The sequence below is a fragment of the Vigna radiata genome, unplaced genomic scaffold, assembly GCF_000741045.1.
Source record: "Vigna radiata var. radiata cultivar VC1973A unplaced genomic scaffold, Vradiata_ver6 scaffold_273, whole genome shotgun sequence".
NCBI lineage: Eukaryota > Viridiplantae > Streptophyta > Magnoliopsida > Fabales > Fabaceae > Vigna > Vigna radiata.
Genome location: NW_014543808.1, coordinates 377,647 through 392,224, shown reverse-complemented (window position 1 = coordinate 392,224; position 14,578 = coordinate 377,647). Strand labels below are relative to the sequence as shown.

The window sequence follows — 14,578 nt, the reverse complement described above, 5'->3', positions numbered from 1 at the left end:
CAAGGGAGTTCTTCTAACAAAAATGACGCCCAAGGGCCCCTTGGAGAGCGTCCAACGTTGCATAAAGTTCTAAAATTCACCTATTTTAAATTTGGTGACCATCTACACAAGTCTAAATGATTCCTAAACACTCTTAGAAGCTTAAAAACATCTAAAAAAATACCTCTAACTTGAATTGCCCACTCTAAAGCCAAATTGACCTATGAAAACCCAAATTCAAACCTATAAGCTACTCAAACTCAAATCTACACTATCTAATCCCCATATTAGTTTTCCAACTGCATAATCAAGTCCGAATACACTTGCTAGTACACCCAATACCTTAGATTGCTCACATTCATTCTGTTTCAAGATCTCACCATTCAAAACCTCAAATTGGGCCAAAAACCTCGAAGAACTCACCTTAAGATGACACGAATTGTCTTATACCAGAATTTTCTCATTTAACAGCCTAGAAAAGTCTTAATGGGTCTTATAACACACTCCCAACTCTCCAAAACAGTCAACACCTCTTCCAATTCTCACTACTCAAACCTCCTCCCCTCCCTTTTTTCACTCAAACACTTCAAAACTTCAACAATGAACCCCAATCTTTCTCCATATCAGTTTTCAACCATCTAACTCTTCTAACAAGTTCCAATTAACCACATAATAGTGCTAGACAAATTGCCATCTCACTTCATTCTCAATTTCACTCACCAAAACCTATCTTTTAAGCTTGAAACTCAAGTAATTCACTCTCAATTACTCCAACCACTTCAAGATCATCATTTAACCATAATATAACCTCCAAACACAAAATTATAACAGTAAAACAATCTAAACATATCACACATAACATTCAAACACCAAACCACCTTGGATAATCATTTAAACTCAAACATCACTAGAACAACCAATACAAATACACACAATTCATTTTATACTACATAGATATATTAAATTCAGATCAACACAACAATCTAAAACAAGTTCTAGATTCCCTTACCTCACAAGAAATAGCCCAACTCAAATAACACTCCGCCATTACTTGAACTACAAGAAATACTTAGACGAACATACGAAACACCAAATTGAAAACAGATAGTCTTTAGAACTTGAAATGCACCAATAACGAGTAGGAGAGGCACACTAGTGCCAAAACGCTGTTTAACATCACCCATCAGACGTCGGTTTCGTGAAAAATCGACGTCTATTATTGCACGGTGACATTATCGTAAATATATTGGTAAACTAGACGTCAGTTTCGATGTTAGACGACGTCTATGACATCATAGACGTTGCACCTGCCTCAAACCGACATCAAATTGCCTGAGGTATGTGATAAGACAGACAATTCGACGTCGTATAGAAAAGGGCACCGACGTTCCAGTCTGTGACAGGAAATCAAACGTCAAACGGTTTAGCTTTAGACGTGGAATAGACGTCGGATCCCCTGAACAAGCGATGTCGACCGGGCTACAATTAATGTTGTTCACCAAATTCCCAGGCGCTTAGACGTCACGTAGTCAAACGACGACGTCTAAGGCCTATCTGGAAGGCGGGAAGACAAAAATCCTTCAATTTAGACGTCGGTTTTGAACGTAAGCGACGTCTATGTTCCTGTAATTGATTATTTTCACCAAATTTGAGGGTTTTAGACGTCGGCTAGGAGGGGCACCGACGTGAACTACCCTGACAGGAAATCAAGCGTCAATCTTTCCAGCTTCTTTAAGAAGAATAGACGTCGGATCCCGATCAAACACTGACGTCTATAAACGTCGGTTTCTGGCGCAACCGACGCCCAATTTCATTTTAAATAGACCGCAGACCCTTCTAACCACTCAGTTTCTGATCGCGTCTTCACCTCTTCTCCTTTTTCTCTGCTTCTCCTCTTCTTTTACTCCCTTGCGCACCTTTACTTTTTATCTCTTCTGGCATTGCATTGTATTTTCTCATAACGTCTTTGTCTTCGTCCTCTCCTTTTTCTCTCTTAATCCCAGGTGCGTGGTTTTTTTTATGCTTACCGTTTAAACTTTCTTTAGTTTTTTATCGATTATCTTGTCGTTCAACTGATTAAAATTTGCCTTTTTTGTGTTGTGTTTTAGTGCAGTTTTGATCCACTCTTTGGGTAACATAGTGCAACATTCTCCCTTTGCTAGTTTCCTCACTAAAAGAGTGGCGATCTTTTGAGTTTTCTAGTTCTTCCGACCCAAAATGGAACTTGGGTCCTTGTCTACTTCTCGACCCCGTAATTTTTTCTGTTGCGGTTGAATAATTGGAAGTAGCCATGGACCCAGGTTCGGTTTTGGGTTGAAAGCACTAGAAGATTCAAAAGACGCAAGCTTTTTTTGTGGGGAAACTAGCGAGAGGAGAGTGTTACACAATGCTACCGAAAGCCTGGATCAAAACTGCACTAAAACACAAAGTCGTTGTTAGACGTCGGTTAAAGCCATGTCCGACGTGTATAACAACATAGACGTCGGTTAGTGTCATTTTAAACCTCTTTATATATTCATGTTGACGTCGGTTTAAGCATAGGTGGGCGTCTATATAGAGTAATTAGACGTCGGTGTGAGTATAAGCAGACATCTATATAGATGTCGGTGGATATCATTAACTGACGTTTATATGGACGTCGGTTTTGACGAATTTCGACGTCCCATAGACGTCACCCGTATAGACGTCGGTTGTGAAAGTGACATTAAAAGCCCAAATTAACCGACGTTAAACAACATTTTTGCACTAGTGGCATGATTGTGCATGCAACAATACTAGATTCTTCTAAAATAGATTTGGAACAAAAGGAAAAAAAGAGTCGAAAATTACTTGCTCTATTCTTGAAACTGATCGGATAGGAATGTATACATTGTCGTCGTGGTCAATTAGACACCTCCTGATCGTCAAAGAGATAACTCTGGAATTAAAACTCTTAAATAGAAAATAGAGAATTTTAGAAAAGTATTTTCTAAAAAGATGATACCTTTTAAAATAATAAAACTTGTTTATAACAAAACTATTTATAATACAACTTTTAATATTAAAATAACCAAATCTCATCATTTTTAAACTACCATTTCATAAAATTTTACATCAAGCATTAAATAAATAAAGACTAATAAAAAAAAGTCAATCAAAATGGTGACCAAAATTTATCAACCATTGAAATTAATATTATCACGTTGAGGATTTTTTTTATAGTTTTTGTATTATAAATACAATTTGTCACCTATTTTTAAACATAAATAATCTATTTATATTTTTTTTTCATTTTTTATAATTAAGTAAAAAAATATATAAAAAATTACCTCAATAAAAGTAAGTAACGCAGTTACAACAATTTTAGTTCAAATCAAAATTTAAATCTTAAAATCATAAGATTTTACAGATTTACATAGTGTTTACGAACTAAATCTTAAGATTATATCATGACATAAATAAGATCGTCAAACAAAATTATAAAGTTGTGTTAATCATTCTCATTTTCGTTGCACCTTTACCTTCTTAGGTGAAATTATTCAATTCAAATAAAATTTAAATTTATTAAAATTTAATGCAATTACAAATTTATTGTTATGCATATTATAGTCGAAACACAACCCAGTTAAAAGTAAATACAATTAAAATCTCCATCTCTCCCTTTTTCTCCCTCCACCTCCTCTTTCCATTTTTATTCCTATTCTTTATTTCTATTCCTATTTTATCCTTCACCCTATTCCTAAATTACCCTTCAGAAAAACATTATTTATAAAGTTAAAATTTTATAATTTTTAATTACTTTCCTCTTACAACCTATTTCATTGATGCTCTCATTCTTATTCTTTCCCTTCTCTTCGAATTTTTTCTCTTTATCTTTTTTTTTGGTGTGACAGTGTGGTGAAGGTTATCTTTTTATGGTGTGACAGTATGGTGAGGAGGAGATTACTCGCAAGAATTGTTGGAGGCGTCACAAACTTCAGTTTGCGTTTGCTTGCCAGAAAGAATTGTTGGACGGGATGAGAAACTTCAATCAGCCTTGCTTGAATGCAGAGGTACGCCACGTAATCCTAAATGAAAACGTGAAAACCTCAAAACGGATATGGGTATCCGTCTCGACGAATGTTAACATCCAATTAAGTTCAAACGGATGTGGACATCCTGCTGTATCAAACAAGTTTTATAAAAAGCCAGAGGACAAACTCGTGTTCCTTCACATCCTGCCTGTACATTACCTGGAGTATGATATTCATGTGTCAAGGCTGTAGCATGCTCTCTGTACATTTAACTAAATTCAGGGTGTACAGCCATACTATATCATTCTATGTAGCATGCTCTCTGTACATTTAACAACAGCAATAAACAATAGGGATTCATCACTTTTTAATGAGGTTAAAATAGTGCAAGATAGCAATGAAAAATCCAAGGCAACAATGAATACCCACCTTGTTAAATCAATTACTCATACTTAACATCTCCCTGGAACACTGGTTTTGAATTCAACAATTACCACCACTGACAAGATATACAACCACTGTTCATCATCGTGAGAGACAAGGATGGTGTCTAAACTAAAATATTTGAAAGTAATCTTAGCCTACCATGTGTGTAAGTCACACTTTGAATAATAAACAATGAATAAAAACAAATCAAAGTAAGAGGAGGGGGGTGGGTGGGGCAGCAGAGAGACGTGAGGAGGCAGAGTAAAAGTGAAGAGTAAAAGGTTCAAGTTTTCTAAAAGTAAAAAGGTAAAAAAGGGTAAAAAAGGAAAATGAAAAGGTTATTTTTGTAAATAAAAAAAATGTAGAACTTTGGAGAGGTGGGAGAAAGAATTGGAAAGGTGAAGGGAGCAACCATATATATATATATATATATATTTCTGTTTAACCTAATTAAAATTTAATTTTATTAAAAATTACTTTATTGAAATTCTCAATTATGCCTAATAAATATGATTTTAATTAATACAAAATTCAAATCCATTTAAAATTAAAATTTGATGAAATACTAATAGAGAATTTGATTTTATTTTAATAATTTCTCATTTTTATTGTAAAAAGTAAAATCTACCATGTTACAATTTCACAATTTATAATTTTATGAACCCCTACCATCTCAATCATCATCTCAATATAAACTACTTTAAGTTAAAAAATAACTTAAATACAATAAAAATTGTATTGATGCATTTATTTATGAAGGACAAACAAGAGGGTGTATATTCATGCATTACCATTCCTTAAATGAATCAGCAAATATCTTAATGCATTAATTATTTCAAGAAAGAGGAATTTTAATTTTTACCCAAAAGAAGAATTTCAATTTTACCAATAAGAAAAAGGGGGATTTTGGTTTAGGAACTATTTAGATATTTTTAAAGCAGAAGCATACAATACAAACTTATCATAGTTAGAAGAGATATTTTCTAGAAAAAAAAAAAAAGAAGTTTCGAAGCATTAACCTATAGATAAGTAAAAATTAAACACATTTATCATTATAACTAAATTGTAAATTCATTATCTCTTTTTTAATAATTCACTATAAATGTATTATTCTTAAGTTATTCTTAAGAAAGTGCAACACAATAATAATAGTTACAATTTAATTTAAAAATATATATTCATGAGAACCATATTACAAAAATTATTGAGTCATTGAGATTTTATGTTGACAATTATCATGTAAAAGCCATATAACATTACATGGGAAAATATTCTAATATATTTCATCATATGGTAATTTCTGTACTTTATCCGGAAGACTGTAAATTGATTATGATTATTGCATCGATTTTATGTTCACACGTATAGAACTTGTACACAATCATCAAAATAAATAACATCTAAAAATTTTAAGGATAAAATTTAAATATAAAACAATCTACTCTCCTCGTTTCATTTCAACTCGAAAAATGTATATTTATGATCTTTTACTGAACCATTCTTACGCATAGAATGTCCGAAAATTGTTAGGACCCTGATTTATTTACACTTCATAAATATATCACTTTATGGTCCATTTGATTACTTTTTATATTCACTAATTTAATTTATAATTAAATTAAATAACGTAATTTAATATGCAATTATTTATCACTGTTATAAAGATGTAAAAACAAAAGTTGTGTAAAAGGTTTTATTCCGTTTTATGTTTTCAATGGTGCAGCAATTATTTCTTCTTTCATCCCCTCACACAAACAAACTCTTTATGAAACATAGCAACAAAAAAACATTAAAAAAAGCTAAACAGAAGTATTTCTGTTTCTTTCCCTGTTTTCCCTTTCACCAACCGTGTCACAAAACTCAAACATCTTTTTTGGCGAATTTCAAACAGCATAAATTTAAAATATAAGTTGTAAAAACAGTATAGTGGACCCGCCAAATTGCGGCTGGAAAATCAGAGAATATTAAGAGAAAAGCAATAACAATCTCAATGACACATGTGGATGTTTTTTTATCCCGCAAATCACGCACAATAGACCCAGTATTCAAGTTTGATAAAAGAAATTTTAAGTGATATTACTTGAACTGGGCCAAATTATCTATTCTATGCAGTTAAAAGAAGAGGAGGGGTCATAATGTTACGTACATAGAAATCTTTTAAGATTCCAGTCTAAAGGATCTAGCGAAATCTCAAGGCGCGCTTCCTTCAAAGCAAACTTCCTAAGTTGCAGGGAATCAGAAGAAATCATATCAATTTAGTATTTCTTCTTTTAAGCACATAGCTACAACTTGCTTCAATTGTAGAAGTTTCCCTCTCGCCTTCTGCATCCATTTAAAAGGATGGTTAACAATGTTGTAAACAATTGACAATGAATAAGGAAAAGCAAAATCTAAACAGAACGACTAATGGCAGCTGGACCAGCAGCATATCACGTTCACATCCTAAATTCAACGAAGCAAAGCAAGGATATTATCAACCTTTTATTGATCATGTTCTGTCTCTACCTTCTTTTTTTTCTCTCTCTAATTATAACATCAGTTCACCACATATTTAGGCGGACAAATATCATTACTCGTGATGCAAGAATAACTTAACGAAATAGTACGGTGCAGTGTATCATTACACTAGTAATTTGAGAATCATGCGACTGATTGATGACTAATCACGAACTAATACTTATAAAATCATTATTAGAAGAGGAAAACCTAGTGCTAACGAATGAAACAACTACTTATAACAAATACTTGCCTCCTGGGTGACTCTGATTTTCCTTTGAGCGTCATCAAGTTGGATCTCCATTGCTTCTTCAACTTGCGACAGAAGCTTCTTATGCGCTACTCCTATACACAAAATATATTTAAATAAGGCCACAACCAACATGATACTTCCAATAATACAAATGGTAATTTTTTTTTTCTTTTATTAGCAAGAGACTAGGTCTAAGAGCACTCCCGAGCTTTAATCCCTTATCGAGCTAACCACGAAGTGGTTGCTCAAGCAGCTTTCTTTCAAAAATATCATAGATGTAACTGTCCACGACTTTTGTTGCATAATACATCGAGATAAAAACTTGCGACGCCAAAACATTGACACTATCCTCACGTAATTAAAATTGTAAAACACAATGATTAACAGAAATGATAGAGAAGATTACATAAATATGCGCAAACAGTATTATGTCTCTGGCGATTTGAAATTTATACCTTTACTTGCTCAAAAAGGGGGAAGAAATATGAAAGAATTGCACTACTCCCTGACACTCCAACTCTAGTAGTCATAAATACCATTTAGTTACTCTTTTTTCATATAAAACAAAATTGAACTTGAGCCTCGAGCTGATATTTATAGATATATTAATATTGCATTTAAAAACAAAAGGGCGTATCTAAATCCAGAGGACGTCTTTTGCATACTTGGATTAGATCAATTATTTGGGAAAAACTGCCTTTGAAAAAAATTACAACAAAATTTAAATTATAACTTATTTTAAACATAATAAAATAAGGTAATACAAATACTATGTTTTCATACTTTGTTTTTCCATGGCTCTCTTGATCTCTATCTGATCTGCTTCAAGATCTTCAATGGTGCTTCTGCAATCCTGTAGATGCTGATTAACCTCTTCCTTGAATCTATCATATGTTAACCTCAACTGTTGTTGTTGGTCTACGTTTTGTTAGAGGAAGAGAAGGTTAAAAAAGTTACTGAGGAAGAAAGAGCAAACATCTCCGAACAAAGTAACAAAGTAGTAAGACAAGAAAATGCCACTAAAGAAAAGAATATATGAGGAAAACGATGAATGCAAAATTCAGAGGTGGTGATAGGTAAGTTATTTGTAGAAAATATAAATGCAAGATCTAGCGCAAGGACGCTTTCAGTAGAACCATACCATTCTTTTATCTAGCCCTTTTATAATTCCTTGTGACAAATAATTTTAGGACTGCCATCATAGCTATTACCCCCGTATATTGTTACAAATAAATATCTGTTTTCAAATCAAACTTTCTTCTGGACTAGGAGAAACAGTTATTACAGAACAACGATAACATGATCATGTATTACAGAAATTTAAAGTAATATTTCCGATAACAATATGAATTCCTGGAATTAGTCTAGAGGGATACAACCTATTGACTTCTAACTTAAGGGAAACAATTTAGTATATTGTATCTATTATTTTGAAGAACATAAACGAGATAAATTTTAATTCTATTAATTTTTAGACCCAAAAATGTATGCATAAAAAACCAAATAGAATGTCAGCTGAACCATAACGGATGAAAAGAACGAACAGTGTTAAACCCTCAAACTATTTAATGTTTATCAAAAGAGACAAACATAACCCTAGCACATGACGTACAAGTTGAAAACCTGAGATCCATTCCTAGGAGAAAAATGTAGATAATAATTACAATAGTAAAACTAAAAAACATTAACATATTAAACATTGAACTTAAATTTCGTTACCTTCAAATCTAGTTTCCAGCCGTTTTCTCTTTGATTTACTGAGATTTGTAAGCTTTCCCCTGAAACATTTTGTCAAGAAAACACAAAAGTGTAAGATATCGATCGGAAGCTTGAAAATTTATCAGTCTAGTACACCTACATGTCCGTCTGGATTTGGGAATGAACATTCTGCAGCTGAAGATGTATTTCTTCAGCAACAGACTTCAAAATTTCAGAGGATTTCTGACTTGTCATCGACTTAAGTTTGCTCTGAAGTTTGCCCAATTCCAAGGCTAACAGTTCAACAGCTCTATCCAATATACAGTTAAAAGATCATGCAAGCATGAGTTGCAATTTATATTGTTCTGGTGGACTCATTAATCAGTTTTTCATGAAAAAAAGTAAAACACCTTGCAAAACCATTTTGATTCTGCTCAGAAGCTTCACCAATCCAATCACTGTCTCCTGTACCTAATCATTTGTGTAAATTAGAGTATAAAAGTGCGTATATCTTTATAGCATATTCAGATATAAATATTAAGTACAAAATGAATTTACTACCTTTTGAAGACGCTGAAGCTGGGCTCCTATTGTTAAATTTAATGCTTTCATGCTTGCACAGCCTCTTCATTGGATGAAGAACAAAATTTTTCCTCTCTGAATCACGTCTTTCTCTTGAACCTTCACTAACATGATTTAGATACAACTAAGATATGGCTCTGCTTCGAAAGGACACAACAGTATACAAGGGAGGAAAAACATAGAATTTCTGATAACAGTTTGTGCCGCTGGAGTAAAACCAGAACGTGCATCGGATAACTAATAATAATATAGAGACTTTAGAGGGCAGGTAATGCAAATTCCACCAACAATTATATGTGACGCATTTTAATTATTCATGGCATATCAAGTTCAATGAATTTGATTCATTCCTCATAACTGTTATCAATCTACTGGAAGAGCCATCAACAATCAGTCTACCAGTGGATCCATCCCCTCCCCCTTATCTTTTTGCTTTGGTTTGGTTGATGATCCTTTCAAAATAAGGACTAAACAGGCGTAAGAAGCTAACAAGACCAGTGGACATAAAAGGTCACCCGAGAACATCGTATTAGTCTTAGATCAGACGTTATGAAGAACTAGGTACAGGCTATACACGGTAAAGACATCGGGAAATTACAGAACAATTATAATTTTCTTCCAAGTGAGAAATTTTTACAGCATTCTTTACATGTAGCTTCCCTACTTGTGGGAATCTTCTATTCTTCTTGTGGATGATGCTGTTTTCTACCAAGCCAGTAACTTCCACGCATTTGCATTACACTAAGAACCAAACATGTAGGAATCTTATATTTCTTAGGTGTTTTTACTATGAAAACACATATACTGCTAAAATGAGTGATTTGAAATCTAGAAGAAAATATCGATGGAAACAGAAAAAAATGGGAGATAAATCAGTCCAATGAAAGAAACATGCTCATTATTTCCAGGGCTTTAAGTGAGTATAAATTACAAAAGGATTATCTAGTTTGTGTCTCGTGTGTGCTTAATCCAATTTGACATAGTTTTAAGATGGGATTTATACTAAAATCAGCCTTTGGAAAGAAGTACTGCTGATTCTGTAAGATCTCCTGCAAATTTAATTCAGAATATGCAAAAAGATTAATGTACATATCATTATTTAATGTAACGCAAACCTTCAAGATGTTCTTGAAAGTTTAAATCTTCAGATGATGAATCAGATAAACCACCCTGCTCTTTTTTCTCTGTCTCAGAAGATTTGTCTTTTCTGGGAATAAAAGAATTGGTCTCTTCTATATCCTGAAATATAATAAGGAATGGCAAAAAAAGAGAAACACTACATTTCCAGTTCAGTTCCAGAACAGTCAAAGTTATCAACTTAAGTCCTGTGGTGCGATAAGGATACAGAAGGTTGCATTTGCTCTCCTAGCCCGTCGATGTTGAAGTCTGGCTCTGAAGCCTCGATATTTCTTAAACTATGAATGCTTCCCAGAGAAAATGTTCTTTCAGTTGATGCTGGACTACTTACATCCTTTTCCTTTCGGCCTGTATTTTGTGTTGAGTCAGGAGAAAAACTTAAAATCGGTGTCTTAAGTTGAAATGTAGGACTTGGAAAATCATCTTGTAGCTTAGAAGCAACATTCTGATTTACTGGGTTACTTTTATATTCTTTCTGATTTTCATTTTCTGAGACCTCAAGTTCTCCATGCTGATCTGTATTTACAATTGTTGGCTCGTAAAATTCTTTTTCTTGGTTTATTTTCTCTGTATGAGGGCATTTTGACTGATATTCAGGTAAGCAACCAGTATACCCGCCTGCTATCTTCCCAAGTGAAAATGTTGTCTGGTCATTCAGCGGTAGATCAGTCTTCGAAGTGTGTTGATGAAGTTTATCTGCGGTGTCACATTCAATGACGCTGGTCTTATTTTTCCCAATCATGGAATTCTTTTTTTGATTCTTTTTCCTCAAGGATCCGTCATCGGGAAAATCATCTCGTCTCCCAATCTGTTTTCCTTTAAAAGAGAATATACTTTTTTCTCCTTGCTTCTCAGTCTTTTTTGAAGATGGGCCACTTTTACCTTTTCCCGGTTGCTTTTTGGAAGACGTTTTCTTTCTGCTCCAAGAACGAGTTACTGGCCTCTTAAGAGCGTGATCAGGATTTTCAGAATCAGTTTCTATAGTATCCGAGTTTTGTATGCTCTTCATGTTTTGCTTCTGGTCCGAACGCTGCTCAGGCGGCAAACTTTCCTCGTCGTTGTTACGTGCGGGAGAAGCTGAATGCCGACTCTTGTGAGAAGAAGTGGTCCCCAATATTTGGCAAAGCTTCATCCTCAAATTCTCGGTTCTGTTTTCTGTTCTATTTACTTTGTCCTCTGGGTAGGTTTTCTCAGACTCGAAGACTTGTTGTACAGTGGCAAATGTAAATTCCTTTACCTTGTCATTGGGCTCGTCCTTCCTTCCCTTTATTCTGGCAGCGTCCGCATCAAACTTTTTGAAATTATTAGAAGTTAAAGTTGATTTCTGATATGAGAAAAGCTGAACTGAATGTTTCCCAGCTGCACGCTCTATTCCATTTGGATCGTCCCCGCCACCTGGAGAGACTAGTAAACTGGAGGCTTGGTTGGCTTGAATAATGGACTCAGAAATCGGTGTTCTTTGGTAAAAGGATTTGGAGATCCAAGAACACTTCAGCTCCGGTGGACCTCCAGAATGCTTTATGTTAAAGGAAGGTGTGACTCCTTTAACTTCATTTTTTTCTCCAGGGAAATTTCCCACAATAGAGATTTCCCTTTCTGTATTTGGCACGACAATCCCGTCCCCCATCGTGAGTCCATTTCTTGTGCTAGTTTTTGAATCTGCCATTACTCCTATAGAAATTTTCCGTGTCTGGCTGGACGAACGGATATTGCTGCCAAAACTCCTACAATCACTCGTCTGCTCCTGAATACATAGTTCAAATCCATGAGTATATAGAACTTTTGTCCTTCAGTAACAGAAAGATAACCACAATTATAATTGGTTGTAGTCAGTAACATCAGACAGAGCTCTGGAAAATAAAAGACAGTTTAGTTATTATTGCCTGGTCCTTTTAAGAAGAACTTTAAGGGTAGTTTGTCTGTACTGCTATTTCTCTAGAAGCTCTTCTTAATTGTCTACTGCGATAATTGCCTGTTTTTGCATAATATCCTCTGAATCTGAATAATAGAAACTACACTACAAATTAATAACGAATTTAATATCTCTAACTAAATTGAATTTCTTAATTCTTATGACGTATCTATCAGAGTCTTGTGCACATAAGAAAAGGTAGCACTAAACACTGCGAAAAAAATGTCAAGAACGCTAATGTTGCAATTGCATCAGAACAAATATCAAGCCCAAACTAACTTGAACAATTCACACTGGACAAACCTAAGCTAACAAATCAGCTATCCAATGACAACGTTTCATACCAATTAGAAATTAATTGACGAAGGAGCACACTAATAGTTACCAAATATTATTCTATAACAAATAGTTAGTCAAATCAGAAAATTCGCCAAATCAAGGTTGTAACCACTTACATCATGCAAAACTTGACGCGCTCCAACATCCATTTGCAGTTGCTACTCTAGCAAAGCTGATACGTCAGTTACTAACCTGAAAAAAGTAACAACAAAACCAAATAAAGTGGAAAGTTACAATTTAAGCTAAGCATCGGCGTCATTAACTAACTTGAAAAAAGCAAGAACATAAAATAAAATTAATGGAACAAATCCACACAAAACCCGGCACAACTTTCAGAAAAGTATGAGAGAAACCCATTGCTGATGAAGCCTCCGTTCAAAGTCAGTAAAACCCGAAACATAAAGAAACCGTCAGTCTCAAAAGTTCCTTGTAATCCCAACAGCCAAACAGAGTGGAAATAACAACCTCGAAACTCAAGAAAGAGAAGCATGCAAATCGTTAGAATACCTGAGAAGAAACCCTCGAAAAAGAGGAATTGGAGAATTCGGAATCAGAACGTAGAAACGATCTCAACAATTGATAGGAGACAAGGCTGTAGTGTAAGTTTAATCAGAATCAAACCAATGTCGAAGGAGCAATATAGATTATAGATTTGCGCGTTGCGGGAAAAAAAAAAAAAACACTTACAGCACTATAAAATGGATTTGATGAATGTTAATTTGATTTGCCGAAATGCAAAACCGGAATCAAAATCAGAGAGAAAAGGCGGGAAAAGTCTGTGAGTTTAACCGTCCTCCGTGTTCGCATGATTCCTATTCCGCGTGACTATTAAAAGAAAAAATAAATAAATAAGTAATTATATATATATATATATATATATATATATTATTGTGTGTGTGTTTATAGTAATAAAAATAAGTTATAAATATGAATAAAAATATTGATCTGTTTATTTAATATTTCGAGAAAAAAAATTAAAATATTACTTATTACAACTTTTAATATAATCTTGTTATAAAAAGTAGAAATAGAAAATACAAAGAGTTTTTTTGAAAGCAACGTGGATTTGCTCCTCATGTGGTAGAAGAGATAACTTTAAGAAACAACAGAAAAATAAAATACTGATTTCTACTTGTATAATATTTAATTAAAAATAACTTATTATTAGGTTAATGAGTTATGTGATTCCTATATTTAAATATATGATGGGTATTTTTTAAATTTTTAATAATTTTAAATAGAATGAATTTTGTTCTTTTATATATTAATGATATTTTTAGTGTTATTCATTAAAATTCTGAAGACGTTACATGTTAAATAGTTTAAAAGGTAATAGATGTTAAAATATGAAAATCTCACATGTTAAATAAAAATAGTTTTAAAATAAGAAATAACAAACAAAATTGTATATGACACATTTTTAATAATTTTAATGTTAATTTAATATAAAAATCTAATTAATTTTATTAAAAAATATCAAGACTCGATTAAATTATATACCTAAATATAAGAACAGTTATTAATTAAATCTAATTTTTATCTTATTACTTTTAAAACAACCGCTCTATCCTTACTTTTTTTTTTCTTTCTAAAACGCATTTGTAACTTAGAATATAATAAAAAGGGTTAAATATGTTTTTAGTCCCTATACTTTAGGACGATTTTGGTTTTAGTCCCTCTTTCAAACTATAGTACAATTTAGTCCTTCAACTTTAGAAAACTCTGGTTTTAGTCCTTTTTACTAAATTTTTTTAACTTTATTTG

At 33.3% G+C, this 14,578-nt stretch overlaps 1 protein-coding gene across 1 annotated transcript; it reads right to left on the bottom strand.

Moving 5' to 3' along the window:
• Window positions 1–6,402: 6,402 nt before the first annotated feature.
• Window positions 6,403–13,629, bottom strand: LOC106754842 (meiosis-specific protein ASY3). The gene is made up of 12 exons (XM_022778077.1): window positions 13,502–13,629; window positions 13,322–13,406; window positions 12,931–13,006; window positions 10,772–12,307; window positions 10,542–10,665; window positions 9,406–9,525; window positions 9,255–9,315; window positions 9,005–9,154; window positions 8,866–8,924; window positions 7,930–8,064; window positions 7,147–7,238; window positions 6,403–6,719 (listed from the first exon to the last, which is right to left on the bottom strand). Exons 3-12 carry the CDS (start codon window positions 12,961–12,963, stop codon window positions 6,648–6,650), a joined length of 2,382 nt encoding a protein of 793 aa, XP_022633798.1. The 5' UTR covers window positions 12,964–13,006; window positions 13,322–13,406; window positions 13,502–13,629; the 3' UTR covers window positions 6,403–6,647.
• Between the last annotated feature and the right edge of the window lie 949 nt (window positions 13,630–14,578).